The sequence below is a fragment of the Chenopodium album genome, chromosome 5, assembly GCF_948465745.1.
Source record: "Chenopodium album chromosome 5, dcCheAlbu1.1, whole genome shotgun sequence".
Classification (NCBI taxonomy): domain Eukaryota; kingdom Viridiplantae; phylum Streptophyta; class Magnoliopsida; order Caryophyllales; family Amaranthaceae; genus Chenopodium; species Chenopodium album.
In genome coordinates, this window is record NC_137838.1 from 72,273,322 (window position 1) to 72,294,971 (window position 21,650).

At 33.5% G+C, this 21,650-nt stretch overlaps 1 protein-coding gene and 1 pseudogene across 2 annotated transcripts; both read right to left on the reverse strand.

Annotated features, from left to right (window-relative positions):
- Positions 1 to 8,693: 8,693 nt before the first annotated feature.
- Positions 8,694 to 11,561, reverse strand: LOC145633108 (cytochrome P450 81Q32 pseudogene; annotated as a pseudogene). The gene is made up of 2 exons (XR_014112590.1): positions 10,596 to 11,561; positions 8,694 to 9,296 (listed from the first exon to the last, which is right to left on the reverse strand). The product of XR_014112590.1 is annotated as a cytochrome P450 81Q32 pseudogene (transcript).
- A 3,264-nt stretch (positions 11,562 to 14,825) lies between these two features.
- Positions 14,826 to 19,767, reverse strand: LOC145632240 (remorin 4.2-like). Its single transcript, XM_081684565.1, has 2 exons — positions 18,571 to 19,767; positions 14,826 to 15,361 (listed from the first exon to the last, which is right to left on the reverse strand). Exons 1-2 carry the CDS (start codon positions 19,342 to 19,344, stop codon positions 15,170 to 15,172), a joined length of 966 nt encoding a protein of 321 aa, XP_081540691.1. The 5' UTR covers positions 19,345 to 19,767; the 3' UTR covers positions 14,826 to 15,169.
- Between the last annotated feature and the right edge of the window lie 1,883 nt (positions 19,768 to 21,650).

A 21,650-nucleotide genomic window follows, 5' to 3' on the forward strand; every position in this document is an offset into this window, starting at 1 on the left:
GGATTTTTGTTGTATGAATATGGGTAAGGATAACGTTTTATTTGAAAGTGAAAGAGAGTATATATAATCAAAAGGGAAAAAGGTTAAGACATTAGGCCATAAAAAATCTGTGGTCTTAGGTACTGGTCAAAGATGATGACAATGCATGTGAGACATGTGGCCTATGAGCTTGTGGCAATTAAGGAAATAATAATAATACATTATTTTTTAGGAAATTAAAGATTCATAACATGAAAGGAAGATATTTAAGCTTAAAAAAAGGGTAAGATGAGATTATATCCTTAATTGATTATTTTTGAAATGTAGTAAACATTTATTGAGGAATCATAAAACTGAATATCATAAATTTCCCAAATTGATAAACATTTAATTTTTGCATATTTTGACTTTTACCACACAAAAAAAAAAAAAAAAAAAAAAAATCAAAAAATTGTTTTTTACCACCAAAACTTCTAAAACTTTTATTTTACCCCTACTGTCAAGAAAACCGTTAAGTCTTAACGGTTTAAAAAAAAATTCGAATTTTAAGCGCAAAACAATTTCTTCATAGGTTTAGGGGGGCATTTTGGTCCATTAGGTCCAATTTGATGTCAGAATTGACAAAAAAATGATCGAAAATGCCTCGTTTTGCGTGTTTCACTCAAATTGAGGTATTTTTAAACACGCTAAACGAGGCATTTTTTATCATTTTTTGTGAATGCTGACCTTAAATTTGGAACAAAGGGCCAAAATACCACCCAAAATCCCTAATTAAAATGTGTTTGACACGAAAATCGAAAAATTCAAAAATTTCGTGGGGTTTTTTACAACAGGTGGTAAAAAAACAATTTTTAATTGGAAAAATGGAAACTAAAAATTCAACCTTTGCACGGTCTGACAATAAAAATCTAACCTTTCATTAATCTCAAAAAAATCCAACCTTTGCACCCCGCCTTCTCCAACATATTCATTTGACCTTTAACCTATTAAACAGGTTAAAAAGTTTTTATTTTTCTTTATTTTTAATTCTCTTAATTTCCCTTCTCACTCCTCCTCTAGTCTTTCTCTCTTCTCTCCTAATAAACAAAAACAACCCACCAATCCACCAATTCTGCCACCCCAATAACCCACCAAATTAAAAAACCAGAAACAACCCCAACAACCCACCACAAAACTGAAACAACCCACCACCTGCCGCCCCGAAACCCGCAAAACCCCGGCCCTAACACCAACCACCCACAAAACCCCAGCCCTAACACCATCCACCCTAAAATCCCGACCACCCCAGCCACCAACGAAACTCGACCCCTAAACTCGCCCCCTATTTCTTCTTCAATTTGAATTGGCTGCTCCAACTTGGGCTTTGATTCCCTTTTTCAAACACCATCAAAATACATCATCAATCTTCGATAACCACTGCTCATCATCACCGAAAATCGGAATTATCAAATAACCACCGTTCGATCTTAATTAAGGATATTATTTTATTTTTTTTTAATTTGGCTATTGTTGAATTGGGCGGCAATTGTGGTTTTGTGATGAGGGTAAGGGGGTGATTGGTGTTGTTGATTGGTGTAGCTGGTGACTATATTGTGTTGTGGACTGGTCAGGTGGTTGGTGTGGGATGTGCGTGAGCTGATTGGTGTTGTGGTGGTGAGTGGTGGCAATGTATGTGAAGGTCGATGAAGATTCCGGGATGCGGTGTTCGGTGATTGTGGGGATGTTGTGCGTGAGTTCATCGGAGTGGTGTGGCTGTTCATCGGGTGATTGGGGTTGTTGATTGGTGTGGCTGGTGAGTTGATTGGTGTTGTGGGCACGCAGGGAAAGGAGGGAGGGGGAGAGGGAGTGGTGGCAGGGGAAGGTGGTGGTGGTGGAAAGGGTTTTTGATTTTTTTTTTTCTTTTAATTATTTTTCTTTTTTAATAATTAAAAAGTTAATTGACCTATTGTTGGCTGACACGTGACATATAACTTACAAATACCGGTCATCAACAGGTAATGGATCTTTAGATGAAAGTGGGGTGCAAAGGTTGGATTTTTTTTAGATTAATGAAATGTTGGATTTTTATTGTCAGACCGCGCAAAGGTTGGATTTCTAGATTCCATTTTTCCTTTTTAATTTTTTATTTGGTGGTAAAATAAAAGTTTCCGAAGTTTTGTGTGGTAAAAAAAATAATTTTTTGACTTTTTTGTGGTAAAAGTTAAAAAAATTCTTAATTTTTTTATTGGAAAAATTTCTATGACAAAATAAATAATAATACGAAGCATTTAATTTTAAGAAAAAGTTGGTAATGTAGTTTTAGACTTAAAAAAAAATAAAAAAGAGAGAGAAGAAAAGTAGTTAATTTTTTGAAAAATGGAAACTAATAATCTCACCTTTGCTATTTCTACTCAAAATAATCTCACCTTTTCGAAATTTGAAAATACTCCCACCTTTAACCTCCATATTCTTAAAATAGGCCTTTTATCGATTTGTGAAATTAGTAACTTGCTTTAAAAAGTGACTTGTCACATGTCACCTTCTAATTGGTCCATTTTTTTTTTCTTAAAAAAATAAACAAAACTAATCAAAAATTTTTTTTTTAAAAGAAAAAAAAATAGCCTCCTTTCTGAATCCGACCACCCAACAGCGCAACATCACCCATTGCTGCCGGCGAACTGTAGCCCCCCCTCTCCGACGAACAACAGACCCTCCCCCACGAGCAGAAGCCCCTCTCCCCCACCCCCATTCACCGTAATTAAAATAAAAAGAAGCACCTAATTCAAGTATGTCAACATTGAGTACAGGAATAGCTTCATCTAAGAACTATAACGATCCAATTTCTTAGTCAACAATTAGCGTAGTAATTTCTTGAACAATATGAATCCCCCACCCCAATTTAAGATCACAATTTCCACTTTTTAAAAAATGAATGCTAATTGATTTAACAAGGTTTTAGGGGTATCGTGGGTGGTCGGGCTTAAGGGTTTTCTGGGTGGCAGCGGTGGTTGGATTTCGGGTAAGGGTGGTCGGTTTAGGGGTTTTCGGGTAAGGGATGGTCAGATTTAGGGGTTTTCGAGTATGGGTGGTTGGATTTAGGGGTTTTCGGGTATGAGGTGGTGGAGGGATGCTGGTGTGGTGGTGGCTATGGAAGGAGCTTGAAAGGGGGAGAATTAAACTTGAAGATGATAGTTAAAAATAAATAAATAATAAAAAAAAAAAAAAAAAAAAAAAAAAAAAAAACAAAACAAAACAAAACAAAAACATTTACCTGTTTAATGGATTATAGCCTTATAGGTCAAACGGCTTGTTTTGAGAATATAGAGGTTAAAGGTGGAATTGTTTTTAGATTTCGAAAAAGTGGGATTATTTTGAACTAAAATGGCAAAGGTGCGATTATTAGTTTTCATTTTTCCTTAATTTTTTCGCTCATTGTTTCTCTTTAGAGTATATCCAATGGTAAGCTACAATACTTTTAGCATTTTTTGGCACCTTGCCACATCAAATATTCAAACTATCTAGCATATTTTGTACGTAGCTATAAACTACTTCAATGGTTAATTCTTGCATATTGTAGATAGGAAGAAAAATAAATAAATAAGTTTTTATTTTATACATGTCATATTTTAAATGGGTGATGTTATCTTTGAAAAATCGAGCAACGTTATACTACCTCCATTTCATATTAGTTGCAACTTTGGAATACTTTATGTCTCACAAATAATATCTCAAAATTGCAACTAATATAAAACGGTGGTAGTACATCAATTTACCACTCTAATAGTAAAAAGCTACATGTTTGCAATTTTAATTAATTTGCAAGCAAGTCCCTTATTGTATAACATCGGAGATGCTCTTACATCAAATTGTCTCTAAAGCATTGGATGTGAGGTTGCATACTAATCACTTCATTACTTAATAATTGACTAACTGTTATTGACACGAGTTTAAGAAAATGATAGGCAATGATCATAAAATGAGCTCTATAATGTAACATAAAGTTAGTGGGTTTGTTTTATTTTATCTAAGATATGGTATATGTGAGAGTGGAAAAAATTTAGTATGTCATGGTTCTCCCCTCGCGCTTAGCTTGTAGTTGTGTATTAATTATTCTGAAACGGCTGATGGAAAGAATGTGCAACATCCTGACCCTAAATCAGGATGGGGCCTATTGTCACGAAATGTGCATTAATGGCCAACAACAGTCCTTGCAGACCAACACAAGTTTTTCCTGTGCATTTTATCCTCACTCCTGCGCACCCTCAGAAAACTTCCTAAGAGTTACTCATCCTAAGACTACTCTTGAGAAATATCTTACCATACGATCGAGCTCCCTAAAAGAAAGATGCATCATGTTGGTATGAGTAGTATACTAAATTCCTTTTAAAGCAATCATGAGGAATATTACAAAGTGTGCCAATTGTTATAAAATCGAGGAAGTACTGATAGAGTCATGAGTTTTATTATCAAGTAGTGTACGTTCAAATATATCTTCTACGTACTTAGATCATACCTATTGAAAATGAGCGACCTAAGCGTTACAATGCGCAAATGAGAGTTGAGGTTGGGGAATGCTAGTAAATATAAATGTTTTTTACTTGCTCAACTTCTTATCTACAACTTGTCAATGTCTTATTTATTTTAATCCCTAATTCTCTAGTACATGTTATTACAAATAAGTAAAATTCATAAAATGTTTCTTTTTTTTTTTTTTTTTTTTTTTTTTGTCAGAAATCAATATCAATATTTTATATATTAAAATACACACCAGCAATGACACGTGTCATCTTCCGGTGTGTCCTTAGTTTTTTTTTTCTTTTTTTTTTAAAAAAAATATTTTAGTCAAGGAAAAAAATTAAGAAATTTTGTTTTTTACCACCTTCAAATAACGACTTCATTGAATTTACCACCTCCAAAAAAAAAAAGATTTACTTTACCACCTCATAAAAAATAAAACATCAGTTTTACCACCTAAGCCTAACTCCGGTGACGGAAATCGCCAGTGGGCCCACCATAACAGCTAGTTTTTGAAATTATCCCCAAATTCTCTCGATTTCCCTTCTATTTAAACCAACCTTCTTCATTTCTACATCAAATTGTTGAAGATTGAAGTTTTTTTTGCCGATTTTCTTCACAAATATTTAATTTGGGTAGTAAATGAGCCAAAGTTCATCTTATAAAGTTATAATTTGCTTATAGCTTGGTTTTTGGTCTGATTTGTATCCTCAATGGCTTAAGGATTGCAAACAAAAACGTGCTTGATCTTATAAATACCGAATCCGTGGATGAGCAACAACAATTACTTGTACCTGAGTTGCTTCAATTTCTGTTTCCTAAACCTGAATGTTATATGACCGAGGTTTCAGATTACAGACGGCGACGAAGAATAGTTCCGACTTCTGGAAAAAATTTGTACTCGTAATTCAGAGGTAGTATTGTCATTTCTACTACCAATTTTTCATTGAAACTAATTGTATTTGAACACAATTACCATAATCTAACCCTAATTTTACTGCCCAATTGAAATATTAAATTCCCCCAAATTAATTTACACTTACATGAACCCTAATTATTTACAATATGAAATTGAGTTGAATTAATAACAGAAAACATGCAATTTCAATTATACTTAGCAATTGCAACATAATCACGCAAACAATTGCAAAAAATTACAACAGAATGCATGAAAATTGCTTACCTTTTTGCTATTTGTCGTCGAACAGTTCAATTGATTCAGGGCCGAGTACAATCTTCAATAATTTGATAATTTGAGGATGTGGGATTGTTAAGGATCACCCAAAATCAGAATTTGAAAAGAAAATGGCAAAAAAAACTTCAATCTTCACGAAATAGATGTAGAACTGAAGAAGTTAGGTTAAAATCAAAGGGAAATCGAGAGAATTTAGGGATAATTTCAAAAACTAGCTGTTATGGTGGGCCCCACTGGCGGTTTCCGCCACCGGAGTTAGGCTTAGGTGGTAAAACTGATGTTTTATTTTTTTATGAGGTGGTAAAGTAAATACTACCTCCGTTAATTATTATGTGCAACTTTGGGGTATTATTTGTGAGATATAAAATATTCTAAAGTTGCACATAATAATTAACGGAGGTAGTTGTAGGGAATATTTCAAGCGTTAATCCCCTAGCTTGAACCCCACTGTGATCATACACTAAAGTACGGTGGCGTCCAAAGGGAAAGAAGATAGAGCAAAAGAGTCGCCAACAAGTTTTTTAGGAACTTGTAAACCGTTCACGAGGTGAAGGTTACACCCCTTAACGATCCAAGAGATCGTCAACTCCATAAGGTCTTGAACCAAATAGGGTTCGGGGATGAAGGTACAAATCCAACCTAAAAGAGATCGAACCTGCCCTAATAATAGGCCTCTACTTTATTCTGATCGTATTCATGTGCGGTTTCTGACTAACATACAATCAATAGAATTACCCTAAACCTGTTTATCTATGTTGTTTGAATATTAATGCACAAATAAAACTATTATTGGCAATCACTTGAATTATAATCAAATTAACCCTAACAAGATTATTAATTATCTCATTAAGCGTGATTACAAGTACCAATTCCCTTTAAATATGCATAAAAGGTGTGATCAAGCAATAACAATAAATATAATCAAGCAACATAATAATAAGCACAATAATTATAATAACAATAATTATAATCATAATAACAATAATAATAATAATAAAAATAATCATGATAATCATAATAACCATGTTAAAGCATAATATTAGCAAGATCCTAGGCATGATACCAACAAGATTAATAACAAACCCTAGCATGTCACTAAGCAATAAAAATCAAAGCTTTAACCCTAACATGATACTAACATGAATAAATATTAGGAAGAACATAAAAGGCATCATACTTTTAATCATACTTGATATTAAAGTTACCCTAGACATGATACTAGGAATTTATTGTTGTCACCCTAAACATCAAATTAAGGAAAACATCCTAACATGATACTAGGAATCATAATAACAACCTAAGCATGATTTCTATATCACAATATCAATTAAACCATTAAAGTACTTACTTGGATGCCTCGTACCTCTTTCTAATAACAAAATACACACATTAGTAACTTCAAGGAAAATAATAAACAAAACAATTAAATTAAATAATTGAAAGAGAGATTTGGGACCAAACCCTCAGAAATTAAACCTTTCACGTCTAGCTAGGGCGAAGGCAACTTCGAATATGGCTAGGTGTTTCTAAATCTAATGAATGCGAAATTTTTGTATTTGTGAAAAAACTAGTTTAGAAAAGAGAGAGAGAGAGAGAGTAATCAAGAGAATCTTGATGAGAGTTGGTGAGAAGAAAGAATAAGAATCGGTGATTATAGGTGAATGTGGATGAAAACTGATGATTGTTGATGAATGAAAACTGAGTTTTTACGACGTTATTTATAAAGAAAATCAACCAAAAGATAAAATATCAAAACAGAGTTTTGGCGCAGATAAAATTGAATTAGCGCCAACGCTGGCTATTGACGCCAGACGCTAACATTAGCGCCAGGCGCCAAGCGTAGCGCCAGGCGCTGATTCAGAAATTCACTCGTTTTCTTAAAATCAGATAAAAATTGCCGTACAGGAGGATAAAATCGTATTTCCCTCAAAAAAATGTTCTTTGATTTTAATTAAAACTCTGAAAAGTCAACAAAAGTCAATTTATCAATGCTAATTGAATTAGGAATGAAAAGAACCTTCTAGAAGAATCTAGAAGACTTAAACCATTCCTAATTGCATTAGGAATGATAAATCTATATTAGGCCCTCCTCTAGATCATTGGGCCGCATATAAGGCTCAAACCGGGCCCAGTTCAGTAAATTGGCCATAACTTCCTCAATATTCATCGGAATTGGGCTAATAATATATCGTTGGAAAGCTCTAGTCAAGCCCCATCCAAATACACTACTATTGGACCCATATCATGGACCAACCAAACTGGATTGACTGTTTTCTTATAATAAGTTTTCAAAAACAGAGAGGAGAGAAAAGAAATTAAAACTATCCGCAACACTAAACTTTCCACACTTTCACTTCATTCGATTATGATTCGACATGAAAGATACTCATCACCGAGTTTGGTTTTGGGGAGACACAAATGGGTGTCTACAGTAGTATTTTTTTTTGGAGGTGGTAAATTCAATAAAGTCGTTATTTGAAGGTGGTAAAAATCAAAATTTCCAAAAAATTATTTACAAATATTATATAATTTTTTTGTACATATTCCATATTAACACATAGTAATTATTATATTTAAAATAAAAGATTTATTCACAAATCTTTCTAAAAAAAATTGGGCAATATATACCAAAAAGCACGAGGCACGACCAGGCATCACGAGGCAAGACTCACAGTGGCCTGGCACGGCACGATGCCCACCTTTATAAAAGATGATGGAGTAATTTGATTTGCTTTACTATTCCTTTTTATTCAATGTAGTAGTATAAGTCAAGAGGGGTATTAGTTTTTAGGTAGGCAACACAGCTTGCCCCTTGGCTTATGAAATAGTACTAGATTTATATAACAATACATAATAGCAACGAAATTAGTAAAATGGAGTAATAAGGTAAGTAAAGTAAAAGTCTTAGCTCATTAAGGGTGAACAAGAACTTATAAATAAAGTCATAAAAGATAATAACAAATTGATCATACATCCAAATTTTAAAACCACCCTCCTAATTTTACTAGCTAATAACTAGATATATTTAATTAACTTTTAGTTCTGCAACGACATCCACCATTGATGACCTAAGGTGACAAATTACCTCTAATAAAGGCTTTTCCTTGGGTCCAATATTGGTACCAATTTTCATAGGCGCTTCCCAATCAAAACATTGGATAAGAGTAGCCAAAGCAAAAGTGAAACTCCTAGTAGCAAAGGCAGTCGCGGGGCAAGACCTCTTCCCAATTCCAAAGGGAAAAAACTTGTACCCTTGGGTTTCATATGCAAACCTCTCTGGCTTAAACACATTTGGCTCGTCCCATAGGCTAGGATCCCTTTGTATAGCCCAAGCGTTCACATAGAGCATTGTGCCTTTATCTACATGGAACCCTCCAATAGTGCACTCTTTGGATGAGCATTGTGGGAATAGAATTGGTTCTGGTGGGAAAAGTCTTATAGTCTCATACATTATCCAATGTATGTAGCTCATTTTTGGTACATCAAATTCGTTTACGAGTCTTCCTTTTCCTACGATTAGATCAATTTCGGCCCTTGCTTTTACGATGATTTCTGGGTTGTTTATTAGGTTTGACATTGCCCATTCCAAGGTTTGAATTATACCTTTCGGTCCCGCTAATAGCTGCATCTGATATATAGATAATCATCACATGGCTTATATGAGTAACACTCCCTCCATTTATATAGTAAAAGGAAATTTTATTAGTTTCTACTACATACATTAATTCCTAGTATGACAACATCACAATACATTTATAAATATTAACATTAAAGATATGAGATACACACTTGTTAGTAGAAGAGAGTTCATTTTGTCGGTCCTAAAAAGTTTCATCACTCAACCATGTGACAACAATTTAAGTAGCTTCTAAGTCTTATAAAATAAAATGTTTGACTCTCTCATTTAAAAAAAAAAAAATAATAATAATAATCAAAGTGAGATACTTACATTTGTTGTTTGAGAAATCTATACCTTAATTAACAAATATTACACTCCTCCTCACAATATCGACGACACTACATTAATGAATATTTGTTTCTTCTAATGAGCATTGGCCGTCCTTACTTCTTGTGATAATGATTACGATGAACCATAATTTAAGTATTAATAATAAGGGATACTAAAAACAACGTACATAGTCAAATATTTTCTTTACAAATAAATATTGCATTTACTACAATTTTCATAAATACTAAGGTAAATTAGGATATAATCTTTTCTTACCTTTTTTTTTTTTTATCCTAAAACTATTCTAGTATGTAAGTATGTTAAAGAGTTTCTAGTTGTCTAAAAAATAATACGGAGTATTATAGTGTCATTTTATTTTTCATTTTCTTTTACTTACCACTTCTTTATTTCTATTCGCCACACACTTGCCACATTAAATTTATGATATATATATATATATATATATATAATCATGCATTTCGATCTTTAGCATTTATATTTTCATCAAATCTATGTTACAAATAATTATTATATAATTCCCTTTTTGTTTATTATTATATACTACTTCCGCTATATATTATTTACAACGATTAGACATTTTTCCTCTCCACTTTATGTTAAATCGTTGCAAATAATGTGTAACGGAGGTAGTATTAATTATAAACTTTCCTATGATTCTATGTTATGATTTACATATGTAAGGATAAATATGTTTAGATGATATTTTGATAGATAAGATCGTATAGGATCAAATCAAATAGGAGATATGATAATTCTCGAAATAAATAAATATCAACTTAAATAATTTGAATCGAACATAATTGATAATTAAATTAATACATAATTAATGACATTACTCATTTGAGTAATCAAATTCATGCATTGACATGTATCATATTTAATTGTAGCAATTAATTAAAAATTTAAAGACTTAACACATTGTATTTCTAGAGGCAAAGGGAGTAATAGTAATCTTACCAAAATGAAACTTTTGATAAATTCATCGGTATAGCAATCGGGTTCAGCAACCTGGAAGTCTAGTAATTGTTCAATCAAATTTTTTGTCACAACTTTCTTGCTACAAGATGATCCTCTTTTTATACTTTCTCTACAATCATCAAGCAAATTTTGTAAATATTCATCTCTCTTTTTCATAATCTTTTTCAAATTTTTCTCAATCCCTCCAAAACCTACCCACCTTAATATGGGAAAGAAATCACACATTGTCATGTAACTAGGGGGTGGTGTCAAATCCATGTGATCCCATGTCTTCCCATTTATTACCCTCATAACAAAGTTGTGCGCCATCTTATGAAAAATATTATTTAAGTTCACTTTTCGAGTCCCACCCTCGGACTCGGTTAGAAGCTCTAAGATCATGTTATGGATCTCATCTATCCGAATAGGGCTCACATCATTAAGCTTATGAAAGGAATACAAAGTTAAGTCCCCAACATGTCGGAGATTCCTCCAATTGTCCCCATATGGAGACCAATTAAGGATCGAAAAGTTATATCCTAAAATCTCACCAACAATGAACTTAGGTCGATTAGCAAATATGATATCATTTTTGTCAAGGCATTCCTCGACGACTAATGGAGAAGAGACAACCAAAAGGGGCTGGTAGCCTAAACGAAGGGAAAATATTGGGCCGTAACGTTTAGCAAGGGTTAGGAGTGTTTTGTGGAAGGGAGGCTTAAGTAGGTGTAAGTGGCCCCATATAGGAATTGATGGTGGACTTGGTGGGAGTTTCATGTCCTTTTCTTTAGAGGGTAGAAAGATTTTTTGAAGGAAAATTATGATTGCTAAAAGAGATAGGAACAGGTACATTTTCTCCATTTCCATGGGTTTTTGTTGTATGAATATGGGTGTTTTTTTATTTTTTTATTTTTTTTATGTAGGATGTCGTTACATTTGAAAGTGGAGATAGTATATATAATTGAAATAAAGGGTCAAAGATCACTACATTAGACAAAAAAAATATATTTATTAGTCTTATGTGGTGGTTAAAGATGATGACAATGCATGTAAGGCATGTGCGCCTTTTGGCAAATAAGGAAATAAAAATACAATAATATTTATTAGAAAATTAATGATTCTTAACATTCAAGGAAGATATTTAAATTTTTTTTAAAAAGGTAAGATGAGATTATATCTTAATTTGATTATTCTTTCAAACATATAAATATTTATTAATTAAGGAAACAAAAAATTGAGTACATTAAATCTCTTTAAGTGATTTTTTTTTTTGTTGTTTAAATCTCTTTTAGTGATTAACATTTAAATATTTGAATAGGAGTATTTTCTATAATAAAAAAAAAAAAACTAATGCTTCATCTTTTTTTTTTTTTTAAAGGAATGTATCTTTTTGACACACACTTTGAGAGAGAGATTAAGCAATATATAACGAAAAATCATATTTTCAAAATAATTTATATAGTAGTACAAGTACTATAGGCACCTTATTGTGTCTCCTTGACCCAAACTTGGTATGTGTGACCTTTTACCGCTAACTAGGTTAGTCCCGTGCGATGCACGGTTTTAAAATAAGAAATGAACTATAGACTCATTAGCACATGTTGAGAGCTAGAAAACAACTACTTTCTCTGTAGTACTTTCTAATTATATATGAAAATACAATTTTCAAAAATCCATTATTTTCATATTTAATTAGGAAGAATCAATTAAACTACTTAGTATATTATTAGCTATTTTTAACAACTACTTGTAAATAATAAAATAGCATAATATGCGTAGAAAACCTAAAATTTAAAATTCAATTTGAATTTAATTTTAAAAACAGTTAAATAAGGTAGCTCAAAATGGAATAAAAATAATAATAATAAAAAAAACAATATGACATCATCCTTGCTTTTTGGCGGGAAAAAATTAAATGAGAGAGTGACACGTAAACAATGATGACGTCAGCGGTTGTTACTTTAGTAATATTTATAGATAGATTGGTCAGGTTGGGCATTGGAATTAAATATTACTTGAACTCTTAACCCTTGCTTATTTTATCCACCTAATCCAATCCATTCCTAGCCCAAACGACATCCATTTAAGTAGTTTTCATAGCCCAAATTCCACAATTCTTAGTCCAATTTTCTTTTTTCTTGACCAAAGTCGAAAACTAAGCAAATATGATTTTTGTATCTCATAACTTTAATTCAATCATATTTGGTTGAATAGCCCTTGAAATAAGATTTCTAGCGATAATTTAAAAATATATTATTATATGAAGCCCATGCGATGTACGATTTGTTTGAATTTTTTACGACAAGTCAATTTTGCTTAGTGTCATTTAAATTATTTAATTCTAAAAAAATTTATTAATTTCTTATTCAATTGGCTATAACTAAAATTTATAATCTTACATGATGCGCTAAAAAAATTAAATCCTACTATACGTGACTCTCTAAAAACTTCAGTTAAGTACAAATATGGGGTCTAAGTTTTAAAGTTTTTCACCTTTTGGGACCTATGTTTTTTTTTCACCGTTTGGGACCTCACATGCAAATTCCGGTCAAAATTTAATTGACTTGGGTTAAAAACTTAGTCCCTTAGTTAAAAAAATAGTCCCCTAAAAAGTTGGTAAAAAAAAAACTTAGTCCCCTATAGATAATTAGATACTCATAAATGACACTTTTTTTTTTTTTTTTTTTTTTTTTTTATTTTTTTTATTTAACACCCTATCTTCTCTTAGTGTTGCTCAAGCGTTCCTTTTTTAGTGTGCTGAAATGTAGTTATAATTTTGACGGAATCATGCATACAATTTAAACAAATTACGTATATCATGCCATTTTACACTAATATTATTTTGCTATTCAATTTATATATATATTCACAAACTATGCCGCACCCAGAGTTTCATGCGGCGAGATATGATATTACAGGAGCTAAAGCATCAACCAACAACGACTCCGATGATGATGACGAAGATGAAGCTCAAAACCCCCTTAAAATAATTTGATAGTTGAAACGAAATTGGTGCGATTTGTGGTTGTTGGACGCGTTGTGGATGGTGGTTGGAGAACTTGGAGGTGGTGCTGCAATAGTTGGGTGATTTTGGGGGAGGTGAAGGTCGTAGGGGTTGCTGGGAATAGTGAAGATGGCTGCCCAAATGCTGAAGGAGAAATTACATTAAGTTTTATTTATTTATTTATGTTTTTGAAAGAAATTGCAATAAGGTTAAGGAATCAACGAATAGAAGATTACCATCTATTTTTTAAAAATTTATTAACGATTCACCTGTGTTTTTTTATTTGACAGTATTTATGTTGATTTTTTTTTTAAAGGAAGGGATTATGTTTTTTCCCTAAAATGAGTGCTAAGGGACTAAATTTTTCTCAGGTAAGTTAAATGTGAGTTAACTTGCCGGATTCCTAACTCTAGGTCCCAAAAGGTAAAAAACTTAAAAAACTTAGCCCCCAACTTTATACTTAACTCCTAAAAACTTGGAAAAAAAACTCCTCTTTATGTACTACATATTAGATTTGTCTATCCAGTTTTAAGATGTCATGGCGTTGCAAGACTTGTGTGACGCAGTATTTCAAGCAAGGGCAAAGGGACGCGGGGGGGGGGGGGGGGGGGGGGGGGGGGCTGGTGGAGGCCCGGCCTCCCCGGCCCAAATTTGTGGCCCTTGATTTTAACTCTTGGCCTCCCTGGAATATATTATTTATAGTAATGAATACACAATTAATAAAATAAATGAAGCTTGTCATATTGGTTAGATAATGACTTTTTTTCCCAAGAAGCCTGGGTTTGACGGCACTGCATCATTATTTGAAAGTGAAAAAAACATTAAAAAACACTAGATTTTTTTTTACAAAAAAGTTAATAATCATCCAGAAGAGGGCTCCACTTCAAAGGCTAATTTGAATCCCGAAAGTAATTTGAGTGATAATTTTGCTACTATTAAAAATCGTAGAGTACGATTCAACTAATTTTTTTTTGTAACAATAAAATACTAGTACATTTTAATTTTTTCCATCAATCTGTTGTTTAACAAGTCCGCCCCCATGACTTGAAAATCCTGACTTTGCCCCTGATTTCAAGCGTCACGCCCCCCGAAGTTGATGAAGAACAATCGACATAACACCACTATCAACAACTCCAATTCAAAAGGTAAATATTGTCATACGATAATAGTACATTCTTGATTATGACTTAATTAAACGACATGATAACAGCATGTATACACCATAATTCTCATTTGCAAACATGCATCATACATTCATACTTCATAAATTAAGTTCCTTGTAACTTACAAGTTACAACAACAAAACTGTACAACGGCTCAAGGCACCATTACCATGATAACCCAAAACGTTTAACAAAGAGAAACGCTAACTTGCATTTCCTCTTAAAACACACCACACTAACATGTTTTTTTAAACTTGGAAACCTCTGTATCCAAAAAACAGAGGATTTTAACATTTATAGGACACTTTTTTTAGTGCCTAGTAAATTTTGTACTTTCTAGTATTACTCCATAGATATCATATTGCAAACTACGGCGTATAAAATTTCTAAAAATAACGAGAAAATGCTTAGAAGAAAGAGCGTTTAGCTGGTGGTCTTCCAACAGCTCTCATTAAGTTGGCTACTTCAAGCACCCTAGCCACTTTGGTTCCTCTCTTTCCTTCTGCGGATGCTCTCCTTTCCTCGGCTTTTCTACGTGCTTTTGCTATGTCGTTTTCCGTCTTTTCCATGGCTTTTGCTCGTTTCTCTTCCAATTTTCTCTGAACATTCACAATTTCGAAAATTTGACAAAGATGAACAAAAATCAGTTTGACTTGTAATAGTTGTAAATAACAACTAACAAGCATATCAAATTGATTGTAAAGCTAGTGTGCATGACTTGTAAGTGTGAAGGAAATGATCATACTAATTAATAAACATCACTTGATTTCAATTTGTTATACAACAAATTGAAAGACTCATAACACAATATAGATGGCTTCGTCAATTAGTAACTAGTTTTCGTTTAAAGTTTTTTAAGTGAAGATGTTACCACAGGGTACACCGTTTGTGTTAAGAGCATTGAAAAAAATATTGTCTAGGTCTTAGAGATTATTTATGAGCTAAGAGCAAGATTAGCCCTAGGTCTTACAATCCTATATGAAAAAAATCATAATCTTGATTCACATATTGTCGTAATAATAGTATTTAATAGGAATAATTAAAAAAAAATAATCTCAACTTTCATCAATTTTGGTAGAATAATCTCAACTTTCATTTATTCTGGAATAATTCGAACTTTAGGGGGTTTTCTTTTTCTTCAATCCCAAATACCGGTTACCAGTTGAATGGGTTTCTTGTTTTTTTTTTTTTTTAAAGTGACATGTGTCACGCATTAATTGGTTAAAAAATATAAAAAACAAAATTTAAAAAAAAAAACAGCCAAACCCCAAATTCGGCCAACCTGCGCCGGTCGACCCAGCTTCTACTCCATCTCTGGCGGTTGCTACTACTCCCCTCCCCTGCGCCGGTTTCCCCCCGGCCTCCCCCAACGCCGGTTCCCCCCTCCCCCAACGCCGGTGATGCGACCCAGCTTCCTCCCCTCCTTTTTCGCCGCCACCACCACTCGAACTCCTTTTCCAGCCACCACCACCACTCGAAACTTCCTTTAAATCTCTCCCCAACTCCCGAAAACCCCTAAACACCCTTCCCCCACCATCGAAAATCCTAGTCGCTAGGGTTTCCGCCGGTGAGGAAGTGGTTGTTAGGGGTTTTCGGGAGTTGTTTCGAGGGTGTTTCGAATGGAAAAGGGGCGAAAGGGGCGCACTATTTGGGCAGGGGAAGGGAGGGGTTGGCATGGCTTGCGGTGGCAGTTGGTACGGTGGTGGTGGAGGGTTACGGTGGCACGCCGGAGATTAAGGGTTTCTGATTTTTTTTTAAAAAAAAAATTAATTGTTTTTTGGACCAATTGCAGCTTGACACGTGGCACATAATCTATTACAACAGGTCATTGACTTTCGTTCACCGATTTGATTATTCCAAAATAAATGAAAGTTGGGATTATTCTACCAAAATTGATGAAAGTTGGGATTATTTTTTCTAATTTTTCCTATTTACTAATGTATCATAACACCTATGTAGCATGCACCTCACGCCGATTTGCTAACAACCTTGTTTACATTAACAATACCCTAACGATGTAGATTTATACGCATTTGACATAAAACGACGTGCTCAACAAAACAGGAGAACTCAAGTGGTTCATAAGGAGAATACCAATTTATTTTACTCACTATTAGCCATACAATAAGCGCCATTAAACTATAAAACTTTGACGCTAAAGGTGTATGGTATGTGACCACAGGGCATAATCCTAACGATATGTTAAAGTAATATAAGCACACTTCGAAAGGTCCCCCCACTCCTAAGCGCCTTTTCTTTTTCGCCTAACAACCGTACAACTCCATCAATTCTTTTTCCACTAAATCTATTAGACTACTAGCAAGGATGTCATCGCCAACTATATTACTCAAACTCTTAGTTTCATCTCAATAAACCATATCAAATCCTGTTGGAAAGAATGGAAACTGTAACATGTGTTGGACACTTTAATACTTTATATTTTGGGACAAATTATGAAGGGTTTTTTTTTTTTTTTTTTTTTTTTTTTTTTTTTTTTTTTCCATAAAATAGCTTAGTCAAATAAATGGATATGTACTTGTGTCAGAAACGAGTACCTGAGTCTGAGTAACATAGATGGTTATTATCTTTGGTGACAATCAAGGGCCATGAAACTCGGGTTCTTCCAATACAATTCTCATTTAATGGATTGCTGTATGGAATAGATCTTTCTAAAAAATAATTTCTCCATTTTTTTTTTTATCAAGTGTTAATATGATCTTGTTAGTGTTATACAGAGCTATATACCACTTTAATGTAGTTTATATAATATACTGTCTCTCTAAAATTGTGTGCCACTCCATTCTACCCTTTTGTTGGATACTTAGAATTACGTATATCTAATAGATCCAAGAAAGAATTAAGCCAATGATACATCATCTTCTATTGGCATTACTTGCTGTTTTCCTTGTCTATTGGTGGGATCACTGAGACAGTGACCACCAACTTCAACTACATCCACACCAATAAATAAAATTGTATATTTTTTTGGTACTTAATTGATACCAATAGTTGATCATACTAATACAAAATTTCTCCACACACAATAACACATTTTTTTTTTCCGTCAAAAAAAAAAAAAACATTTTTTTGTATGTACACTTCTAACTTGTTTAATTTTAAGGTGATATGTACGATTTAGATGATTAATGAGACAAAAGTATGGAAATCAAAGGAGTCCTAATAACTTTACTTAATAGTTATGCAAACAATTAAACATCCTTCTCCTCAAGCTTAAATATTTAACTAGAAAACAATCAAGATCAAAGATGTATGAAATAGAGCATTTTATAAGCTCAATAATAACATCAAGTCAAACTTCCACTCAGTCTATTAAGAACCAATTTCCAAACTTTTGGCCCAAAAAAGTTAATTGCAAGTAAATCATCACTATTTCAAAGTAAAATAACTTGTTATTTGTACATGAAGATTGTATGTATTAACCACACATGTTTAAGATCATCATCAATAAAACTTGTGTAATTTGAACTCTTAACTAATTTTGAAACACAGTCCATCTATAATAAATCAAAGAGTTGACCTCCTAGTAACGATTTGGATGAAATATCAAGATCAATTTCTTAATCAACTTTCAAAAACATCATGATGCTATGACTAGTTCGCTTACCTTCCTATTACGCATTTGAATTCGCAATTAACGTCTAATCACTTTCATAATTATGGATGACAACCATACCCAATTATAAATTACCCATACTATAACACTAACCAATCATTCAACTTATAATACTAGACCAATTAAAACTAGCACAAAAAAGATGAGAAAGTTAAAAAAAAAAAAAAAGATTACCTCAATTTTTTTCATCCAAGAATTAGCCTTATGAACTTGTTCATTCTCCCATCCGCTAATTATCGCATCCTCCCTCTTAAACCGATTGTTTATTTTCGAAATCTTAGCGGTTTGCCATGCCGCGATCTTTGTTTCAACCTCCTCTTTTTTTACATGATGTATAGCCATCTCCCCGCCACAGTTACTATTACTATTACTGTTACTATTATTATAAGTAGTTGTACTACGACTACTCGATCCCATTAAATGATGACCTAATGATGAATCATTCCTATTCCCTTGCCTTCCGGGAGGGGAAGGCAAAGGGTTAATATCCGGCACTATAGCCAATGGATTAGTCTCCTCGGCCTCCCCCTCCTCTTCTCCGATCCTATCTAAATTTATATTATTATTACTCCGATCATTTCCATTTCCATTTCCATTTCCGTTTCCATATCCATACCCGTTATTTCCACTAACTTGGTTATTATTGGTACTATAGTCGTTGTGATCAATAGTGGACCCCGCTATAACAAGAGCGTTGAACTCCCTACTCATGGTAGTAAAATTTTCACTAGAGTTGGTGATGTCGCTTGCCACGGATAGGTTGGATGATCGACGACTAGTAGCATCAAACATACGTTGTCGACTAGGAGGCACGGGGTGAGAAGGCGGTGTTAGAGCATGGATGTCACGAAAATCATCATCGTTGTCATCGTCGTTGTGGTTGTTGTTGCTATAGGAGGGTGGTAGTGGTAGGGGTGGTGATCTTGTGGTTGGTGATTGAGGGTTCATAGTTGTTGACGTGTTTTTGGTAGTAAAGAGAAAAAGAAGGGGTTATTAATTTGCATGATTATTTACTATCATTAAGAGATGTGTTAACGTCTTTGATTAATTAAGGGAAGATGAAGTGATATGAACCACATGAGGATATATGTGAGTTTAATTTGATTAATAGTGGAAATAAATTTTAGAGATTTCAAGAAAAGAAAGGAAAGAGGAAATAGGCTAAAAAAGTAGTGATGAAAATGTGTAGAAGGGAAACTACATATGACCAACTTTAGTTTGAAAAAAAAATTGAAGGTTGGAAGTATGAGATTGACAAGTGATTCATTTAGGGAAGGCCATATACTAGGATTTGATAGTGACTACTAGTGTAATGTAGAGTCTTTAATTTGTTTTCTTCTAAGAAAATTAAAGGTGAATTTCAATTATTATTTTTCTAATTTTTTTTTCTTTTTAAAAACTGATATATACATATGCATTATATATTAGACTAATAAATAAAATAATTAAATGAGTTACTCCGTATAAAAATATTGATATAATTTAGTGTGTGGATAATTTAAAATGATTTTTAAGACTCTGCGTATATAATGTATATGTATATACAAATATACAATGTTTTGTTTTGTCCCTTTTTTTTTTTAGAAAATATACGATGTTTGTTTTTACAAGTCAACATTAGCCATAGTTGACACCAACATAATTGACTAGGGGCTTGGGTAAGGTAGATACCAAAAAAAAATTCCGGGATAAGTATAAAATGAGTTTCAAATGGATAGGGATTGGGAATTAGAAATTGAAGAATGATGATATTTGGGAAAATTGATTATGGATGAAAAGTTAGACTATTGATAATTCCTAAAATTATTATCTTTGATAGTTTGATTAGTCTCCCAACATTATTGTCTTATTCACTCTCTATAATCTTCATTTGTTTTCAAAAAAGTTCAACTTAATTATTGTAAACTTTTACTTTTAAAAATGAATGAAAAAATTGGACGGAAAAAAATGGAATAAGAAAGATGGGGTAAAAAACAGTGATTAACTGAATGTCAAAAAAAAAAAAAAAAAAAAAAAGTGATTAACTGAACAGAAGTAATTATCAATTGAACATTATTTTAATGATTATGATAGTTTTCCTTATAAAATTAGAAGTGCATGTCGGTGAGAATAGCCTTTTAATCTCGCACGTCATATATGATAAGTGACTTTTATGTCACTTTTAGGGTGTTTATTGAGTCGTATTCCGGCTTACTTTCCAATAATTTCACCCTTTTTATCCTTTATTTCTATTATTTTATTATTCTTGTCTTTTATTCTTTATTTTGAGTATTTTTGTAATTTTCTATAGTTTTTAGTTTATTTTCGTGTTTTATTTTATTTTATTTTATTTTATTTCATTTAATTTTATTATTTCTTTAGTTTTAGCATCTTATTTTATTTTATTTTATTTTACTTTATTTATCTTATTTTATTTTACTTTATTTTATTTATTTTATTTTATTTTCCAATTCACCCTCGTGTTGTTTTTGGTTGTAGACGTTCCGGGTTTCAAAGTCATGTTCGAGTTCGGAGGTCCAACGTTCGAGGTTCAATATACGTGTCTCAAGTTTTGAGTCATAAATGGAGTTTCGAACTCAAGTCAAACACTTCACAATGCCCCTAACCGACCTAGCTGCTGCCCACCTCTTAACCTACACCACACCATCCCTTAGCCTCCACCACATCACTTCCCCTGCTCCAACTCTCCTTCTCCCCTGCTCCCTCAGCTCACAATCAATCCCACCACGCAACCCCACATCGCACCACCACAATCACACCCACAAACCAAACTCCCAATCGCACCGAAACCACCCAACATCACCAACATCGCAACTCCACCAATCCCAGCCACACAGCACCTCCAACCAGACCAGCTTCCACCTGCGACCACAGCCGCGCCAGCCGCCCAGCCTAAACACCTCTGCCACCAGTCGATACCCACGCAATCCCACACACACACTCACCAATTAAACATCGCACCACCACAATCACACCCACAAACCAAACTCCCAATCGCACCGAAATCACCCAACATCACCAAACCGCCACCAATTTCTACCACCAGCCTTCGCAACCCACTCAATTTCAGCCACCTTCAATCACACCAATACACCAGCCCCCACAACAACCAATTAAACCAACAATAACCACCCAAATCACCACCAAGTTACTTACCTCACAGTCGCATTTCGCCCAACACCCAAACTCACAGAGCTGCTACTCGCGGCCGCGCAACCCTGTCAGAAAGCGCACAAAATGGAGTCCTAAATCAG